We start from the raw sequence: 20,892 nt of genomic DNA on the forward strand, positions 1-20,892 counted from the left end.
TCTTCCAGGTTGTTTTGAAGTGTATTCGTTGCTTTTCATGTGCCTGTTATCCAGACTACCCACTTCCGCTGTTTGGCATTAGATTTGCTTCCAGGTGAATATGCCCAAAGGATGATGGGAAGTAGTCACTTGAGAAACACTGAATATATTTGGGTTTTTTCCAATCTAATGCTACAGAACTCCTGGAAACCTGGGGCAGTTTTGAACTTGATTAAAATTAACAGAAGGTGTCCTTGCTGGTGGTTGTGTCTGTCAATATGTTTCTGCTTCTCCATTATAAAAAAGATTAGGCTTTTATGACAGTCTTTGGAGGTTTATTTAACTCCAGAATTATTTAATCACTGCTTTTACAGAGTTGATAAAATCTGTAATTTGTAGGAAAGTTCTGTTGAAAGCCGTCTTTTGCTGTTGGCCTGTCTGCACTTTGCTAGCTAATGGTGAATCTATTAATGCAGAAAATGATCAGAGGAATGTCTTGGTGCTGTATTAGCAGCTTCTATATGTATTTTAATGAAAAAGTATTAAGCACCATATAAGTAAGAACCTATTTGTGAGCAGGTCTTGTAAAGAGATTCTAATATGTAAATACTCTCTCCCAAACCTGTGGCACAATGAAAGGTCTTGCAGGTGACTGGGTTTGGCATTTAGACTTAAGTTTGGTTATACAACTGTTTTTTCTTACTGTATGTAAACTACACACACAAGAAGAGAAGGAAAAAACTTTAGAGAATAGCAGTACTACGGAAAAAGCTGATAGAATCCCAAATGATACAATCCCAAATAAGTGTAAGACTTTTGGAAGCAGAATGGGGTCATTATTTAAATTCTTTCAAGCAAAATTTTCTAGTGCTTGAGTGCTCCCGGGACCTGAACCCCCAATTCAGGGGAAGGCGGGAGGGGAACAACTCAGGGGTGGCAGCTCAAATTAAAGCTGTTCCCAAGAGGACCTTGACATGCCCTGGTTGTATTGTTGTTTGTTTGTTTTTTAAAAAAAGGCTGCTGCATTTTTAGCATGCATAATTAGTATTTTCTATACTCTAAATGGCCCAAGCTAGGATATATCACAGTACATAAAATGTGAAAGCATGTCTTGCTTTATGATGTCCTCACTTCAAGTCTTTCCCAGACATATTGATCCTTCAGTTAACTTCAGCTTTTTGGTACCATGTAGTAGGTAATCATGTAGCTTTCTTGTCTGATGGATTATAGAAGATGCCAGCCAAAATGATTGCCATATGATAACCTGATTTCTTTTCCTTTAAATCTTTGTTGCATTTCCCACGGGAACAATAACACCTGCTGATGAAGGAGGGAAAGCTGGCAAATGAAATCTTCCACACTGTTGTATTGAGCAGAATGTAATTTTCTACAAATTAGGGTCAGCGACATGGGTAGATGGCTTCCCTTTCTTTCTCTTAGGGCTAACTCATTTTCTTACCCTACAGAGAACTGAATGACTGTTACTAGGGTGATACAGGATGTAAGGATAAAAACCAAAACAACAGAAAATCCCTATTTCTTTCAGACAATTTAATGAATCACTTGCTGAAAATGATGGCACAAAAGGGAAAATACTGTGTAGAATATTGCAGTAAAGTCAATTGTGGAGCTTTGTAAATCATAAGCTAAATTTAGGGCAGTGATTGGGAAGTCAAGATTTCCTGTCCATCTGTGAACTGAATTCAGCAACTTTCTGGCTTTACTGGAATAATTTGACACCCACACAGGTAGAAAATAGGCTTTGAGGCAGCAGAGCAAAGAACTTGCATGTGTGTTCTGGATGCTAATTTTCCAAACAGGTGTCTTAAAATTGGAGAAAATGTTGCTGCTTAAATGGAGAAATACAAGCTTGATAGATTAATTATGTATATTTATGATTTGATTTTGCAGTCATTACAGCATGGGTTGCATGTCTGCAAATGATCTGAATATCCCTGAAGTAAAGACTCTTGACTAAATATAAAATGCAAGACCTGGGATTTCTTCCTAGCTCTGCATGTAGGTGGAAACTCCACTGCATCTTAACTCTGTGTCAGATAAAACCAACTGTGTCTTCTCCCTCTTCACCCCAAGCTCTGACTTTTGTGTGAAAGAAGCACAGGCAAGTGGAGTAGAAAGGAGTTGCAAAGTCCCTGATTCCAGTTGGAAATTTGAAAAGGATCTTTATGTTTAATTTCAAATCTCCCTCATTACATTTTGTGGTTTTGCCCTGGGTTATTTGCACAGGGGAACATTCATTTTTGTGGTCAAACCTTGGAAATGAAAGGTCTTTGCAATCTGAATATCCATGTAAATACTTTAGGAGTTTAATTCTTCAAGCAATAACTTTTTCAGGAAGATCTTTGCCCTCTAAAACTCTGTCATTAAGTCCTTATCCTGGGATTTCTCTCTGCTCACTGATTCAGCCTGAGGCCACAGTGGGCAAAATACCTTTTTGTTAGCCAGGCTGAAGCATTTTCTGACGGGTGACAACATAAACCTTTGTACTGAAGCAACCTTTGCATAAGCACATCCTTTCTTTCCAGGTGCTTGGCTGGATCCGGAATGGCGAATCAATGCTGAATGCAAGCCTTGTCAATGCAAGCTCCCTCTCTGAAGCTGAGCAGCTCCAGCGAGAGCATGAGCAGTTTCAGCTGGCCATAGAGGTAACATGAATTAAGTTAACTTTGTTTTTCCTTACGAGGTGAAGATCATACAGAAGGTTATCCTTTTGGCATCAGTCATTGTTTACTTGAAGGAAGGGAAGGAATCAAATATCTGGAAAATCAACTTATCATTAAACTCATAATGCAGTCAAAGGTTAATAGTGGAATAAATTATTTATATATATTTGAAAATAACCAAAACTAAACCAAACTTTAAGGAAATATTATTTTCATAGTTTAATGGAGATTTGAAGAGATGCTTGATTTTGTTGTCTTTATGTCTTCTCGTAAACTTTAAATAAGTCAATCCACATTATAGTGTTGCTAATAAGTATAGAGCTTAAATCTCACCTAATGACCTATTTTGATCCAGTTCCACTCACACTGAGGAGAGAGCAGCTGTTACAGCTCCTAAGGGAACAGGGAGAAGTTTTCTATCAATTCTGTATGAGCTGGCTGGTACCAAGCTGTGCTGACCACATATTGGCAGCGATCACCAGACAGCGGTTGGAAATGAGACACCCCCTGGCTGTGTTATCACAGCTTGCTGCCATTGGGGAAGTGCTTTGTATTTTTGCTGCCCTTCGGGAAGTGCTTTGTATTTGGTGGTAAATGCAAATCACAGAAGGAGAAGAGGGTTACACCACAGTAAGGGGAAAATAAGTTTGCAAAGGGAGAAAACACTAGATCAAATACTTAGAGTGTTTAAAGCTCAATATGGGGAAGAGATCAGTAAAGCACACAGGGCAGACAGTTCTCTAAAGGCATTCTAGATGTGGAATTGATTTTCAGTTGAAATCCTTTAAAGTCTATTCAAAACAAGTATTACAACTCTAACATCAGTAAAGCAGCTGGATATTAAATTTAACCAGTTGTTCTTGAACTTCTTCCTAAATGTTTCTGCCAAGTATTAATCCTTTTTGTGCTAATAGCTTTTTCTACATTGCATTATTCATCAGTGTATTACCAGATGATTTCAAGCTTCTTTCCAGGTTCAAGGATTAGATCATAAAAGTATCACATGAGAATTTGTCAGCAGCATTTACAAATGGGATGCAGAACAGAGGAGTCTTTGGGAGATTTTAGGGCTTCTGCTCAGCAGATTAAAATCAAATATGGGACTAAACCATGCCTGAACACTGTTACTCTGGAGGCTGTGAAGGGCTGGGGGCTATTTTCCTCTCAGCAACCCATAGAGGATGGTGGAACCAGCACTTGGTTACTCTGAGAGGATGTGGTGTAGGCTGGGGAATGGGGCAGATGATCCAGTCCTGCCTATAAAGGGACTACTAATTTGAGAATGGTGGAGAAAATAGCTTGACTTCCCCCAGCTCTACCCTTCAAGGTAGCATGGTGTAGTTCCCATATGAGTACTAATTTTCAGTTCTTGTAGGGGCTGATATAGTTTGTGCCATTTAATAAGGTGTTTTCATGTCTTGTGATATCTTGTAGGGGCTGATATTTGTGATATAGTTTGTGCCATTTAGTAAGGCATTTTCATGTCATCTGGGGTTGACATTTTGTATCCCATGGGCAGGACAATTACACAAATGAGTAAAGCTGACGATGCCAACAAACAGCCTGGCAAGAGTCAAATTAGGGTGATTAGGCCCGTGTTTTGCCAGCTCTTTGGTGTTTGCTTTGATATCTGCAGATTGTGTGGGCTGCAGTCAGCCCTGAGTGCAGGCTGGGTGGGAACTCAGTACAACAGCAGAATGCACCAGGGTTGTCAAAATGGAGCCCCTGGGAACCCCATCCCTGGTTGTGGCCCAAGAGGCAACAGCTCATCCACCTTAGCCAGTAGCTAACCTTAGCCAGTGCTTGTTTGTCCCAAGCTTTAATAACATGTTGCAAATGTGTGTGAATAATTGAAATTGAAATTAAAATTAACTGTAAAGTAACTGTTAAGATAACTCACTGAAAATGTTTCACTCTTCTCGCATCTCCATGCTCACACCTCGCTTCACCTTTCTACCATACATCTGGCACATCTACGCAACCTCTCTTTCCTCCCCCATACACAGTCCCTCTTTCATGCCACTTCCTTACAGAAGACACACCAGAGTGCCCTGCAGGTCCAGCAGAAGGCTGAAGTGTTGCTGCAGGCTGGGCATTATGATGCCGATGCTATCAGAGAGTGTGCCGAAAAGGTGGCCTTGCACTGGCAGCAGCTGATGCTGAAGATGGAGGACAGGCTCAAACTTGTCAACGCCTCGGTGGCCTTCTATAAAACTTCTGAGCAGGTGAGCTGAACAGGGTCATATCTGTGCCATAGCAGAGTACCACAGCCTGGGATTTAGCTCCCAGGGTATAGCACGAAGGTCTTGCGTCTCGACAAGATCAGCGGTGCAGTCTCTCCACTCTTCCACTGTTCCAACTACCTGCTCTGCTAATACCACTAAGGATCAGTGCTTGTACTTCTCCCTTTTCCTCAAGTAATCCTAAAAGTAGGAAGAGTATGGCTTTAGTCAGCCCTGCTTGACCTTAATAGCTGCCCTTTGTCCTTTTACATACATTTACATGTCTTCATCCAGACATTAGGTGCCTATAAACCTTTCTGCCACCTGAACAGGGCCAGTGTTGAGCCCTCACTTGGCTCCCAGCTGGTAAACACCAACATGAGTGTGATCCATGATGTCGCAGCATTAGCAGGTGTGGAGTTTCTACTCTGACCCTGAGTGCAGAGGGTCTTCTGCCAGCAAATGATGTCACAGCACTGGCAAAATTAACTGAACTTGTTCCATTGGCTAAACCACTAATGGAAACTGAACTTTGAACTAGCCAAATTGTTTCTGTGAGGAGTATTGTAACAAAAAATCCCCCAAACAAACAAAGGCAGGCAGTAGTTTGCAATAACTTTAACCTTAAAGTTTTCAGTAAAGCAATAAAATTCTTGAAGTTGGTTTAAAACAAAACAAAACAAACAAACAAAAAAACCCCTTTCCAATAGGAAGAATTTCAGACATCCCACCATTTTAGTTTAATGTTCACATGATGTCATAGTTAATTTTGAAGAATATAAATCTGCTTTTCCTTGAGAACTGCTTGTAATTAATGACCTGTTATTTTGCATGCAGTACAAGATATGAAGGGATTGCTCTTAAATCCATCTGCAACACAGATAATTACAGCAGTAACCATTGTATGTTGACACACTTTACTTCATTCCAGGTGTCTATGAATTGCAAACATTCCAGATGGCTGCTGGTATGGTGAGATTTTTCACCACTTGCACAAACAGGTGTCATTTATACTGTAGTCAGTGGGAATTAGTGTCACAATGTGGATACTCGAATAGCCCTGCCTGATGTAATTTACTGCAGCCAGGCAGTTCATGTTAGCAGGGACACTGCAGAAACCCGTGCTTTTATACAGAAGGCAGCATTGATTTCCATTAAATTTTCTATTGTTATTATCACAAAATTAGTTCTTCAGTTAGAGAAAACCAGACATGGGAAGATTTTTAGCACAACTAAATGTTGTGCTAAATCACAACTAGAAGTATGCCATTAAAGAAAGAGATTATTTTTTCCTTAACATCAAGGCTGTAGATGATCCTTGGGCCGCAATTTGGTATCATTTGTTTAATGCATTTTTAAGATTGTTTAAGATGAGTTCATTCATTATAATGAATGTCTTTCACTGTGAAGAGTTTCAAACAGATTTACAGTCCCTGATGCATTCAGGACTGAAATGAACTACTGCTGGTGGAGGATTGTGAGAAATGAAAACCATTAAGGGATTCATTAGTGCTTTAGACAGTCAAATATGCTGGCCAAAATGTGCACAGCCAGTAATTTATCACTTCAGTCTCTCTACCCGTTTCCAAGTCATTGACGAATATACTGCAGTGCTCACCAGTTCATTCATTGGTTGCGTGTACTCAACAAATGTTTAAGGCAAAGATCACTCAGTCTTAATAAACTCACTTAATAAACTCACTTAATAAACTCTGTTGCCTTCTCTTGGGCTACACAACTGATCTAAGGTCCTTAGCAGTCTGCTCCCTGACTGGATGACAGTGGGTTGAATATCTTACTGGATCCTGAATTCCCTGAGTATCTAGAAAAAGCAGCTAAGAGGGTGGAGAGACTGTCACAGCCAAACTTTTTCATGCCTGTCTTCACGAAGCGTACTGCATTCTTGATATAACTGGTGGAATCCTGGCTTTCAAGTAGCCAAGTTTCTCTTTGACTTCATTGACACTCCACTTCACATTAATTTTTCTTATTGTCTGAGCAGAGAGATGATACTTGCATATGCAAGGACCATCCTTTCTGGAAAGATGTGGACCCCAGGCAGTCCATCTTCTTTCATTTTTTAGGTCTCCAAAGTTCAATAGAGTACCATATTTTTCAAGAACTAAGTAGTAAAATGGAAATGCTTTTTTGTGCCTAAAAAATACAAGGGCATTTGCTCTTCATAAGTGTTTGAGGGTGAATGCTGGTTTGCATCCAAGCAAGAAGATGGTTCCAGATTTTCAAACACGTAAGGTCCGTTAACAGCGTCACAGCATGGTAAGTTGATCAGTTCACCAGTTTTAAAACTGAGTTTGATGTGTTCATGAATGGAATTATATGAAAATGGCCTGTGATAGTGGAGAAGATTGGTGGGTGGCACTGGAGACTCTTCCAGACTATGCTCTTGAGCATGTAGAGTTCTCTGAATTATAACTGCGTTCATATAAAAGTTGCAGAATTAAGCAAGAAAAGGGTGAACATGGATATCTGGACCCCTAGCAATAACTGATTGGATCTTGCATAATCTCAGCGGTGGAGTGTGTGGGAAGAGCCCTCTGAGACAGAAGAGTGAAGTCCCAAATAGCCATGAAAACTTTGGCAGTTTTTGCAGTATCTGAACAGGCCACTAAGAATAATTCTTGGGATTCACAACACAAAAGACTCAGCCTTGTCTGAGGTCACTGCGCATACTGTTTGCAGGCTGTTTTGGTTTATTTACCTGTTTCCCATTATTCTACCAAGACAGAAGATACTTGTGTTAGCACTGTACTGTGGAACACCTGCAATCACCTGGGTTGCAACACTGATTTAATGTCTTTCAGTTTCCATCAGTTTGTACAAAAGCTGTATAGGGAGCAGCTAACATGCAGCTGAAGAGAATTAGTTCCAGCTTCAGACTATGTTTCAGGAAGGTATTTAAGCATGTGTTTTTATTTAAGTATGTGCTAAGTCCCTTGACTTCAGTTGGATTTAAACACATCTAAACCACCCTTCCAGAAGAGGGATTGTTTCCTGAATGATCCACTGGGGCCAACACTGACCCCAGCCTTGATTCAACCTTTTGAGCTTCCTCAATCACTATCCATTGGAATCGAAGAAAGATTTATCACCCTTAAAACAGATGAATTTCATCCTAAACAGTAGAGATCCCTATGGATAAGAAGAACTGCTAGATCATTCTGTCCAGAGCCTGTTTCATACCCATTTATCCTCCATGCCATGGCCCACAGTCCAAAGCATTTCGATTTGGAATGTTATTGGTCATAGACTTTTACCGAACATGTTCCACTTGATTATGATCATAGATAACTGAATTGCTGTGCAATGGGCATGTTTCAGGTGTGCAGTGTATTAGAGAGCTTGGAGCAAGAATACAGACGGGATGAAGACTGGTGTGGAGGTCGAGATAAACTTGGACCGGCAGCAGAGATAGACCACGTCATCCCTCTGATCAGCAAACATCTGGAACAGAAGGAGGCTTTTCTTAAGGTCTCATTTTAGTTCTCTAATAAATCAGGAAAACTCCCCATTAATTAGTCAATTTAAAGCAGTGTTAATGAGTTTGAGAGGAGGCTCTGAGGTGTAATTCTAGATCAGCTACTGGCTGGCTGTATAAACCCTAGGCCAGTTTCACACTGTTATAGTAGAAGTGATATACATCATTATCAATGCACATCTCATGGAGATGTCATCAGGACTATTTAGGCGGTGTTTGCATTGCACCCAGAGGTTATTAGCTGTGCTGGTTCAAAGTTCAACTTATCAAAACTGCATACTATGAGCATTATAAATGTCAGGTATTATATGACATTTTGGCATTGGCTTATATAAACAGTATGGCATTTAAATTCTGTCCTCCAAGCCAATAACTGAAGCAACTGTGTCTCTGCAAGCCAGCACCAGGATGGAAACAGAGATTTTTCTCCTGCCTTCCAGGTGCTGCTTTGTAAGATCTGCAGATCTGACAGGCAGACAACCAGCCTTCCACCTTCCACTAAAACTGATACACAACATGAAACCACTCTTGCAGTCAAGGCTTAAGAAATTATGCCTCTAGATTGTGCATTTTTTGAAAAAATGTGTACTTTTCTCAAGAGATGGGTTAGCTTTGGTTAGATTGAAATTATATGTGACATATGACAGTGACATATTTGACATAATGACAGTAATAAAGCTAGTTGTTTTATTGTTGTCATTAATTAGCCTTACTATATAAAATCAGCCAGTATAATCAAAATTACTTCTGTGTTTTAATACATTTATGAGGCTGTTAATTTATTGGCTGAGTTTATAGACTCTTAGCTGAAGCTCTCGTATTCTCAAATGAAAGAGAACTTCTCCCTGCAAAATAAGCAGATAACTCCCTTGAGTCCCCTTTGCTTTCTTTGCTCATCTTTACTGATTGCTCTTGGTGGGGGCTGTTTTTCTTAGGCCTGTACACTGGCACGAAGGAACGCTGAGGTATTCCTCAAGTACATCCACCGGAACAACGTCAGCATGCCCGGAGTAGCAAGCCATACAAGGGGGCCCGAGCAGCAAGTGAAAGGTTGGTGCACTGGTGCAATGATGGCACTGAAGGTCTCATTTGCTTCCCCCATTGCTGTGTGGTCTTCCTAAAGCTTGTGGACATGCTGAGAAGGCACCTAAAGTTTTGCCACCTACTGTCACTAAAAGGATATGGTTGCCTGACAGCTTTCATAGTGTTAGCGAGGTCTCTCAAAAGCTGGGCGTGCGTTCTTCTACAGAACTCTGCTGTTGCAAGTGGTGGAGGAGGAAAAAAGGAAAAGGGTTTGAAACATGGGCTCCCTCTGGCTTCTGTTGTCAGGAGAGTCTGTGGGAGTGACACCGTGCCATCCCTCATCATGTAGGTTGTCGGCTGAGATGATCAGACACTATTTTGCCTTAATATCTTAAAATGCATTAAAAATACACACATATAAAATACAAGATCTCTATGTATCCTGCTACTGCTGAGCACTGGAAAAAAAATTAACCCCAAACTCGTTTGTTCCTAGGATGCTTCTGCTGGTTTTTCTTTTGTCCCTGGAATCATGTCTGGTGTGCTACCACATCAAACAATCACCAGCAAAAGCATCTCCCTGTAGTTAACTTTCCTCTGGTCAAAGGAGCACTGTTTACAATCAGATGATACATCTGAGATGTTTGAAATGTTTCCACTCCTCTGCTTAATTAAACAGTTTTTAATATATGCCTAGCAATGCTGCCAGGTACTGATAAGAATGAGGAAAGTGATTCTGCAGAACTAACCCTTTTTTTTTTTTGTATTATTATTATTGGCTTTCTTACAGGCCATAGGAAGACAGGGTAAAAGCAGTGCAGCCATTATATGTGTGGGAGGGATGGGAACTTTGGTTATGCACAGAAGATTAAAATGGTGCTACTGGAGAGATTATTTTCCCTTCTTACAGTACCATTTCTTCAATGTTAATAGCTCTTTGTTCAAGTTTCCTCCTCTAACGTGTCAGATGCTTGTTGTTGTTGTGGACTCTTGTTCCCTTCAGTTGAAAATCATGGGGAACTTAATTAAACTCTGACTCAACAAACTCTCAAATATGCACCTGATATAAGCTTGTGAGTGTTCCTCACTGGGCTTGTTTGAAATAACTCACTTGTATAAATATCAGCTTGTATATTAGCCTTTTTGTAAGCTAAAAGTGTAATTCTTATGCTTGGCAAGTCTATCCACAGAACATCTCTGAAGTGAGCACTTTAGTTCAGAATAAAAGCACTATTTAGTAGGATACTTATTGAGCTTCCACATCAAAGTCATTAGTATAGAAAAAAACTAGGGTTTTTGGCATAAACTGTTTATGCAGAGCTCTCATCTAGAATGCTCATGACAATCTTCAAGTTCCTTTTGTCATTCAAAGTTCCCATTGCCCTCAGCAGAGACTGGGCTAGGTTTTGCAATTAACTTAGGTATTACAGATTTTCTGACCGTAATCAGTGTCACACTTGTAAGTGGGGACAAATACATCCAAGTTTGTCTGCTGCCACTGGTATTAATACATAAGCAATGAATATCAATACATTCAGAAAGGGCTTAGGGTGAGAGAGGTTTTAACAGGTGCTGCAGATGATTGTAAGTCACTGCAAGTGGTTGGGAAGCCGGACTCAATGTTTTGATACAACAGAGTGTAGCTTCTGACAGGGCTGCCTGTGCCTGAGCCCACCCTGGTGGATGCTGGGCTTTGAGGATGGGGCAGGAGGGTGGCCCCGCGCCTCCTGCGAGGTGTCAACCTGAGCTCCGGACCCAGCCGTGGCTGGGATGAGCCACTCTGCTGCCAGCCACACATGGCTAAACTCAGTTTAATTTGAAAAACTCAGGTTTAATTAAGGTTTGTGTTATAATATAACATAAATCTCTTGCACTGTCTCTGTGTGCAGTCTTTTCGGTTAAACCCATGATACTTTTTAAAGAGCTAAATCATGCCTTTCTATCAAGTTGATATAGTCTTGGATTTTCAAGGAGAACATGTATGTCCTAGACTCCAAGGAGTAGCAGTTCTCCTGCCAGTCTCTTCCTGAATCTGGATGCCTGTCACATCTCCATCACATAGAAAACAGTTTAGAGAACCAATACAACCCGAAGTCGTAGCCCAGCAGTAGCTGCAGAGGGAGCACACAGAGGGTCACCAGGCAGCACAGCTGTATAAGGAAACCTTACCAGGTATGTCAAACCTGGGGCTCAGGCCTGAATTATTTTCAGTCATGACTGGAGGTCTGAATGGGACAGCAGACTTCAGTGCCACGTGCTGGGAAGCTGTAGCCAGTGCGACAGTGAAGGTGGTAAAAGGGCAGCTTCTCCTATATCAACCAGTACTAGGCTCCTGAAATAAGCACCAGAGAAGAACGAAAGGACTAGAGATCATGTACACCAGCATATTTGGTGGGGTAAATCCCAAACCCTGGTTTAGCCTCTTCTTCTTTACCAGATAACCCTGCAACTGTACTTTTGTTGTTGTCGTTGTTTTAAAGCAGCCCTTTGCATTAGCACTTGTTTTTAAGAAGTACAATCTCAGGGGCTCTGCTCTTGGGAATGCAGTTCAGGCAGAGTGAGTAAATTCAGTTTCTTGTTGCTTATTTCTGTAGGAACTCACAGAATCACTAATCATGCAGATGTTTTCCTTTGCCCTCAGCCATTCTGAGCGAGCTGCTGCAGAGGGAGAACCGGGTCCTTCACTTCTGGACCCTGAAGAAGCGAAGATTAGACCAGTGCCAACAATATGTTGTCTTTGAGCGCAGTGCTAAGCAGGTAGTGTAAAAACCCCGCTTTGGCTTTCTGTCCTGGCAGCGTGTAAATATTTCTTGTACCTGTGTAACACTTTTGTGTGGGGTTCCTGTTACAATCTCCGGTTGTAATTAAGAACTGTAACTTCTGAAAACATGGCAAAGGTAGCTTTTTAAAACAATTAAATAAAACGCCAAAACTCTACAACAGAACTCAGTATTTTCGCTAGGTCAAATTAACTTCTGGATTTGTTCATTTGTTTGAAAACAAATATAAATGCAAACTTGTTTTATTGAGATATTACTGAATGAGAAAACGGCTTTCCCTGCATGCAAATGTATCTGTATATAGATAGAATTCCCTACACTCCTTTTTCTCCTAGGAAATATACTGCACCTTTTGTATCCTCTCCCACCTGCTTTGATTACTGTATTCTTTTTATGTGTTCCTAGAAAATGTTTTAGTGTACACAGTATTAAGTCCCAATGGATTTGATATCCTTTATTTGGCAGATGTTTTTGTCAGAGGATTAGTTCTTGAAATACAAAGACTGTTTGTTTTGTTTTTCCTTTGGTTGTTTTTGACGTTCACAGGCCTTAGACTGGATCCAAGAAACAGGCGAATATTACCTCTCTACTCACACCTCCACAGGGGAATCAGCAGAAGAAACTCAGGAACTCCTGAAGGAATACGGGGAATTCAGAGTACCTGCCAAGGTAAACAACAATTTTAATTACGGCATATGCTTTAATCTATGCTTATGATCCTGTTTCAATGCCTTAAATCTTTGTACTAATATTATCATGATTTTGTATTTTTCTCATGACATTCCCAGCCCAAAAGCGAAATGTCTTTTGAGAAGGGTGATCTTTCAGTTTTAGCAAGATACAGGCACAAAAATGAAGTTTTCTGCCCCTTGGTCTATATTGGTTTTGGAGCATTTTTGTTCTGATCAGAAGGAAAACTCCATTTGCATACAGAATTCACAGCAACCTAATGAGACATACTCTAATTCCATCCTCAATCATACAAGAATGGTATAGCTGAACATATCCAAGGTCATCTCGGATTCCCTATCTGTTTCTTCTGTCAGTACAACTACAATTTGGTTCATTAATTCCAGCTGGTTTGATCACAGATGATCATTTATCTCATTTGCAATAATGTGCTGATCCCAACAAAATACTTAAAATAAATGGGTTTGTGAACTCCAGGATGAACACTTCTAATACAAAGCTTCATTACCAAGAATCTATTCATTTATAAGGAGCAATTCTTAGAAATCTGATGGGGTTTATAAAGGAATGGTGATTGGATCTGCTTCAGACAAATTAATTCAAACCATAGGTAATTCACAGACAATGAATCCATAGGGGTATTACCGTCACTGATAAGGATTTAAATTGCAAAGTCAGACTGCAGCAAGGCCTTGGCTTTGGTATTATGTAGCTTCATTTCACTGTGTCCTGAGACTGATCTTCTGTAATCCTTAAATTCCTCATTAGGCTGTCCATGCTTGCATGGGTTTGATTCACAGCCCTTGTGTTCTTCTTCTCCCCTTTCTTTTTCCTTAGCTTGCATATTTGTGAGAATAGGAGATAATTAGAAGTATCTGGAAGTTAATTTAGTCAGACAGGACCCTTACAACATTCCTTTAACAGTACTTCTGCTAAGCACCCATAATCAGTCTGCCTAAAATCATGTTCCAGTTTATAATTTAGTTTTGATCAGAATAATCCCAATTCATCCTGAAATTTCCAAACTATTTCTACTCTTGAATCAGCCTAGAAGTGAGTTTTATGACTTGTTCCTTACCGACTATTCCTGGTTGTTCCTTACACTGTCACATCCTGTCTTGCTCCCTAGGGCTTTAGTAAATCACTTTCCTACTGCTGACCTAGAATATTTTACCTGCCACGTGGAATCTGGTAAATGCCTATTGCTCCCACACTGATGTTATTCTCAAATTAGGCTGTAACTGAAAGCCTTCCTCATCCAAATAACTTTTGGAGCAAACTAATTGGAAAGCAAGACACCAGTAGCTTTTGGGAATGAAATATTTAAATATGAAGTCAGATTTTTACTTCTCCATACCTCACCTTGGTTAAGAACTCAGTTAATTTGTTAAGCTGGCCTCCCATTCTGCTGTGAATTTATTTTGCTGGTGAAATGTCTTGAATTTAGATTTGTCTTTGAAATCTGCTACATGTTTTCTGGTCTGACATGCATTTGCCCGTTTATAGCCAGACTGCTGATAATGTCAAGTACTGACAGGATGTCTCACTTCAGGCAGAGTGGAAAGTTCTCCCCATCTCTGAAAAGCAGCTTGCCATTACCTCTGGGAATACGACTGATTTTCCTTTTGCTTTTGAGGATTAAAATGTGTGTTACAGCTGAAGCGCAGTCTATACAGTTGATATCTCAGGTTTTTAAAACATTTTGTACTTGATTTGGCTCAAATGAGGGTCCAGGCACCTTTAGTTCCTGAGGCAGATTTGGAATCTAAGCTAAAATTTATAACTATTCTTTGTGCCAGATTTGCATGAAGTTCCTCAATATGAAAAACCATAGAGACTAAGGGACAGTCAGAGCTCCAATGGAATACAAAAGACCACTGGAAGGTTTGGGGGCTCAGTTTATATCTTGAAGTTCAGGGATCTTTTGGTTTGTAATGCTCCAACTAAAATACTGATGGGTGATTTTATAGTAGTCCAGGAAGTTGGATTTAAATTCTGTTTGTTTCTGAAAAAGAGCAGCACTGACTCAAACTCACTTCCTGGACTGATATGTGGTGTATTAATGACCTGCCCACACAGGTCTGCAGAACCACCCCAGTACAGATTCAGGATAACTTGTTATATTTTATGAGGTATGATTTTCAAATCTTGTCTTCTACTCCAAAGCTCACAAGAAAGTAAGTTTTTGGTTATGGGAAGGAGGCATGTCTAACTTCCAACATGTTTTCCTTATGTGTTTGTGCGTGTGTGTTTTCAAAAACTTGACTTTTTCTATCTCCTTCAGTTTCGTAAGTGTTCTTATTAAAATGTCATTCCTTTCATGTTTTACTGGGTAAGGTTTAAAGCATCTGATTCTGTATTAGATGAAGTACAGGCATGCTTTAATGATGTGTAAAAAATTATGAGCTGCTTCTGACTGCTGTGTGAATTAAAAGCAAAGGAAATAATAAGGATGCAATATAACCGAGGATCGTATTTTGGGCAGCAAACAAAGGAGAAAGTGAAGCTCCTCATCCAGCTGGCCGACAGCTTTGTAGAAAAAGGACATATACACGCCACTGAAATTAGGAAGTGGGTCACCACCGTTGACAAACGCTACCGTGACTTCTCTCTCAGGATGGGGAAATACCGCTACTCCCTGGAAAAAGCCCTTGGAATCAATACAGAGGTACTGTAAGTCTGTGTCCTGCTGGGGTTTTATACCAAAGCTGAAAGTCACAAAGGGCAGTGAAGCCCATGGCATGAAGGCTGCAGGGTATCCTGTGTTCATTAGAACCACTTAAAACCTGACCAACCAACCCAGCCAAGCTCAGAACTGTTTCTGAAGATAAAAAGTGTGGGTTTTTGTGGCAGATCAGTGATATGAGGAGTAGATAGGTGAAGATCAGAAAGGCTTTATAAGCAAATGTTTGTATAATTCTCCAAGAGACCATACAGCTATTGCAAAGGAGGGGAAACACATTGTTGGAATAAAAGTCTCTGTTAATTTTAGCATAAGCCATAAATCCTGCTCCCACACCATTATTTTGAATCAAACAAAGGTTTTGACTGTAAGTTTCCATTCTCTCACCCTTCAAAGTAACCAAAAAATTGATCCCCAACCTCATCTCTGAGCTCTTTTAGGTGAAATAGAGCAATACAAGAGAAACAAAAATTGGAGTCTCAGGCTATTCCCTGGTCACAGTAGTAAGGGGGAGTGCCAGAGGCAAAAACACCTTTCAGTCACCATCCTTCAAAATCAAAGAAGGAGGAATAAATTCCCTCACACCCTCAAGATACCTTAAATGTACTGTTCCTTGTAGGGTCTCTGGTGTACACAAATTTACAACCACAGTCTGGTAAGGTATTTCCATGGCAGAAGACTATTGGTAGTTTGGATTGTCTCTGGATAGCACCTTACTTTATCCAAGTATTTACGAAGTCCCATACTAGGCAACTAATTTAGATGTGAAGGAGTGAGGTAAAATGTAGATGTTTGTCATCAATACCTGTTCCTAGATAGGAGTAACGGTGAAGACAATAATAAATCTCAATACATTTTTTTTAAAATTTCCCTCTCACCTTCTCCATTCTTACTTTAGTTCTTACCTCTTTAAATTTTCTTCTTTCTGACATTGGTATCTTTATCTTACTTTTGTCCCTCCTCATCCATTTGATCTCATGAACATGCTGCATTTTGCACAACAACAGTAGGATTACAATGAATTTAACAGTAGGATTACAATGAATTTAACAGTAGGATTACAATGAATTTAAAATCTGCACTCTCACTTTTTCCAGGATAACAAGGACCTAGAACTAGATATTATTCCAGCAAGTCTTTCAGACCGGGAGGTAAAGCTGCGAGACGCAAATCATGAAGTCAATGAAGAAAAAAGAAAGTCGGCCAGAAAGAAGGAGTATGTCCCCAAATGCTCACAGTCCACAATGACACATTATCTAAGAGTGGTTCTGTGATATTTGTATGACCAGAACTGACAGTCCTATAACTCTTTGCAGCTGCAGAGCTACTGAGATAAGTCTACAGGTGTAGAGCAAACGTTGTGACTTGTAGGCTAGAGAATTTCAGAACATACAGGTTGTATTTTTTAATCAGAAGTTACTTTTGGAAAGGGAAAGGAGTGAGTCAAGAACTTTGATTAGACTCATTGTCATGATTTCTTCCTGGGTGTATGTGAAAAGTAAAATGAACAGGAAAAAATGAAAAGCATCTTTACATGTCTGGGTATTATCTGAACTCAAATGACATCCAGAGGAGTTAACTGGGTTTCAGTGACACAAAAGTTCACTTGAAGCTTAGGTGGGGGGCAGAACCTAGACAACTGGAAATATCTCACACTAGATGAAATATCTGGAGAGTGCTTGTTGCACTTAAATCTAGAAACAGTGAAATTTCACAGTATTTTGTCCTAATTTTTGTGTGAAACTATTCTGGAAGGAATTTGTACGTACAGTCCTTCTTAACCCTCTGAAATTGGCACTACGGTGAATAACCTTGATAAGAAATAGTTTCTGCTTTAGGGAACAGTGGTTACACTTGTCAGATTTTCAAAACATTGGGCATTTAAACTTGAAGATGCTCAGACTCAGGCACTACAGATGTGGTTGTTGTGCTTCCCAGCAGTCTGGATTTTCTCCAGTCAGATACCAAGCTGTTGAAGCCTCTTCGATTTAGTGGTGTCTTCGAAATCCATCTGTATTGCACTGAAGGTCAAGTTTCAGGGTGACTTTCCACTGACTATTAGTAAAGGTGCAAGTGTTGTTGGTGAAGCTCAAGTCCTTACTCCTGGGAAAAAAGTTCTGAGAATCAGTTGACTGTTAAGGATGGGCATGTAGATAGTGAATCACAACTCAGGGCTGCAGAAACACAACTTAATGTAATTTTGTGGAGAAAAGTTATTTAGAAAATAATCCTGCAAGGCAGTAGAGTATGAAGTGGTATTTCTTTCGTGGAGCTGAAATGTGCAACGTGAGACAGATGAAGGTTTAGAGTGGACATACATTGATTCATGAAGACAACAGAAGGATGTTTTGTTTTCTGTTCATTGTACAAATGCCCATAATGTCCAAAACACCTGAAATGCTTTCTTTTTTTCCAGGTTCATTATGGCTGAGCTGCTTCAGACAGAAAAAGCTTACGTCAGGGACTTACATGAATGTTTAGAGGTAAGTTACAGCACAGGGAGTCTCCAATATTTTCATGAAGGAGATGGTATCTTTTGCGGTGATGTTCACTGTGCTGCAAAGGGTGACCTGGACAAGAGCCCATGTGAGGGTACCCACATCGGTGGCAGCTGCAGAGCCATGTCCTGCAGGTGGCAGCTGAGCGAGCTTGTCTGCCATGAACAGAACCATGTCCTGTGCTCCTCACGCGTGGCTGGAAACATCTGCACCTCCGGGGACACCTGAGTGCACCTTTATTGACAAAGCTGCGCTCACCCCTGCAGAGGGAGACTGGGACTCAGCAAAGAGCAATGTATTTGGACGTTGACCTGAAATTTCTTCGTTTCTAGTATTCTTTTGAATCATGGGGCATTTTGTTAAGAATTCAAATCTATTCCTTTGGATTTGCGCTGTCAAATACCTTGCCTAGCTTTACAGTAGGGTGTTCCTGAAGGGGACTGTGATATTCAGGGCAAAAAGCAGAGTGTATTTCAGTGAAATCTGTCAGCGTTCACATCCCTCCAGTTTGAAAGAGATTTTTATGCATCTAATGCTACTGAATTGGCAAATCTGACTTATATTTCAGCTGTTTCTGCCTGCAGTTTGTGTACACCATCAGTTGGACAGCAAAGACAGGTGGTGTTGACATGTTTCTGCTTTTTCCTCAGACAGCTTCTAAGCGTCAGCACTTTGAATTTCTCTGGAGAGCTTTCTGTGACACTGGAATATTTTTTATTTTAGCTTGTTTGTTTAATCTCAAAGTAATACACAGTTCCCTTGTCAGTTTGTGCCTTTGGCAATAAAACAGGGAGATCTATTCCTTTTCCACTACGTTTATTCACAAAGCTAAGAATTGCCGGTGTCTTCCAGACTTACCTTTGGGAAATGACAAGTGGAGTAGAAGAAATACCTGCTGGGATCCTTAATAAAGAACACATCATCTTTGGCAATATTCAGGAGATCTATGACTTTCACAACAAGTAAGTTTTCCTTATAGTTCTGTTAATGTTTACTTACTAAGGAAACCAAAGGCATCTGTATACCTGCACACCTATGTGGTGTCTGCACCTACAGTACAGTGCACCCAAGAGTGTAAAGTAATTGATGCAGATTTGCAAAGTAATGTCTGATTTCTTGTGTTTCTTTAATAACTTAATGTTTAGGGGTGCTGAATCCCACAAGTTAGTTCTGAATTTCAAAGTCTGTCTTCAGGTTACACACCAAAACCAAAGCAATCTGAAAAACAAATCATAAACCCTGTTGAAGTTCTGGCTTCAGCCAAATAAATTCACTGTCACATACATATAAATATGGTCCAGTAGAGGCTACCATATGCATGCTTTTGTGCAGTCAGCTTCAAAGCATATCACAATAGTAGACTCAAACTACATACTACATTAAAAAGGCCTTTAAGTAATAGATAAATTGACTTCCAGCCCACAAGAATTGCCCTCTCATACAGGTAAATATTCTTCTCCTATATAAAACTATGCTAGGATCACCAAATTCTCTTCCCACTTCCACTCTCTTTGTGGTTCTCAGTGTTCTTTTTAGTGACCCTGACTGATACCATCTGATTGCTCTCTTTTTTGACTCTCCCTTGCTCCCAGCTACTGCCCCTTCAACCCTCAGTCATGCCCCTCAGCTCCCTGCTCCTGTCATTTCTCCTTTCTCTGATCCATCCTCCACCTCTGGCCTGCTGCATCTGCATAGTCCTTTTCCCACTAAAACTTCTAGCAATGCTAAAATAAATTGCCTCCACCAGCATCCTCCACAATCTTCTCCTTTGGCTGGTGATGTTAAAGCATTTCCCAGCCTGATTCAGGGCTGGAGAAACAGCACATTCTCTTGCTTCGCCTTCTTCAGCTTCCATTGCACATTCCTCTTTCCACCAGGGATTGTATAGGGCTCTATCTGCAAACAGAGATGTCACTCATGGTACAGATGTTGGAAGAGAGCTGATTACAAAATCTGTATTTTGGGATTTACTTGTTACCTATGAAGTGTCAAGCTTGTTTAAATTGTTGTCCTTTGCCCAGTGTGCTGAGTTTAGTGATGGAAAGCTGGCAGTTTGGGGCCTCTCTTTTTGCTCTTCCTCGGAACCACTGCACAAGATCTTTTTGAAGATTCAGTCTGGTTCTTGAATATCACTTTACTGTCCTGAACACACCGGTCCCCTACTAGGGATTCCAACCTCATCCTTTCTAGTAGAGTTAGGCATGACTGTGCTCAAAAAGCCAAAGTGGCAAGGACACACTTTTTCCACTGGCAGGGTACCTGATTAGCCTGGTAATCAAGATACAAGTATTGATCATTAGCACTGATAAACTCATTGGTCATTCTGCTTCTCCTGGGTGTTTGACTGTAACTAATTACATTGGTGTCTTCTTTTTGCAGCATCTTTCTAAAGGAGCTAGAGAAATACGAACAACTGCCTGAGGATGTGGGCCACTGCTTTGTCACCTGGGTAATGAGGCTTCTTCTTTTCATTATTTATTCAAATTAATTCTTCCAGCACAGACAGAAACAAGCTGGGAATTGGTGCAAGGGTTAAATCCTTAGTGATAAGCGAGATTACGAGCTGATCTGTAGCTACTGACTGCTTTGTCCTTCAACTCTCCCGGGGGGAAGTGTTTCTTCCCTTAGTTCTTCTCCTTAGGAGTGTTGCAAAGGCTTTCCAGAGCCTCTCTCCTTGTTCTCCACTGACCAGCACAGACTTTATCTCTACTGGTTCCTATTTAACAGGACTTCGTCAAATCAAACCTGTATTTGGGAGTGACATCCATTTCTTTGTGAAGGGCCCTGGGAGGACAGACATTTAAAATATTAATATACCTTCCTTAGATAATTTAGTC

The 20,892-nt window shown here is 40.4% G+C and overlaps 1 protein-coding gene across 7 annotated transcripts in view; it reads left to right on the top strand.

Annotated features, from left to right (window-relative positions):
- Positions 1-20,892, top strand: part of KALRN (kalirin RhoGEF kinase) — a 513,163-nt gene that overhangs the window by 337,711 nt on the left and 154,560 nt on the right. For 6 of the 7 annotated variants that reach the window (XM_082056725.1, XM_082056718.1, XM_082056719.1 and 3 more), the window contains 11 exons: positions 2,526-2,645; positions 4,670-4,888; positions 8,225-8,374; positions 9,317-9,431; positions 12,046-12,161; positions 12,731-12,853; positions 15,360-15,542; positions 16,655-16,773; positions 17,974-18,040; positions 18,908-19,017; positions 20,435-20,504. In XM_082056725.1, coding sequence (XP_081912851.1) covers positions 2,526-2,645; positions 4,670-4,888; positions 8,225-8,374; positions 9,317-9,431; positions 12,046-12,161; positions 12,731-12,853; positions 15,360-15,542; positions 16,655-16,773; positions 17,974-18,040; positions 18,908-19,017; positions 20,435-20,504 — 1,392 coding nt within the window. The remainder of the gene's footprint in view (positions 1-2,525; positions 2,646-4,669; positions 4,889-8,224; positions 8,375-9,316; positions 9,432-12,045; positions 12,162-12,730; positions 12,854-15,359; positions 15,543-16,654; positions 16,774-17,973; positions 18,041-18,907; positions 19,018-20,434; positions 20,505-20,892) is intronic. The other variant, XM_082056720.1, reaches the window with a different exon arrangement.

Source organism: Streptopelia decaocto, assembly GCF_964273445.1.
Source record: "Streptopelia decaocto genome assembly, chromosome: 6".
NCBI classification, from domain to species: Eukaryota; Metazoa; Chordata; class Aves; order Columbiformes; family Columbidae; genus Streptopelia; species Streptopelia decaocto.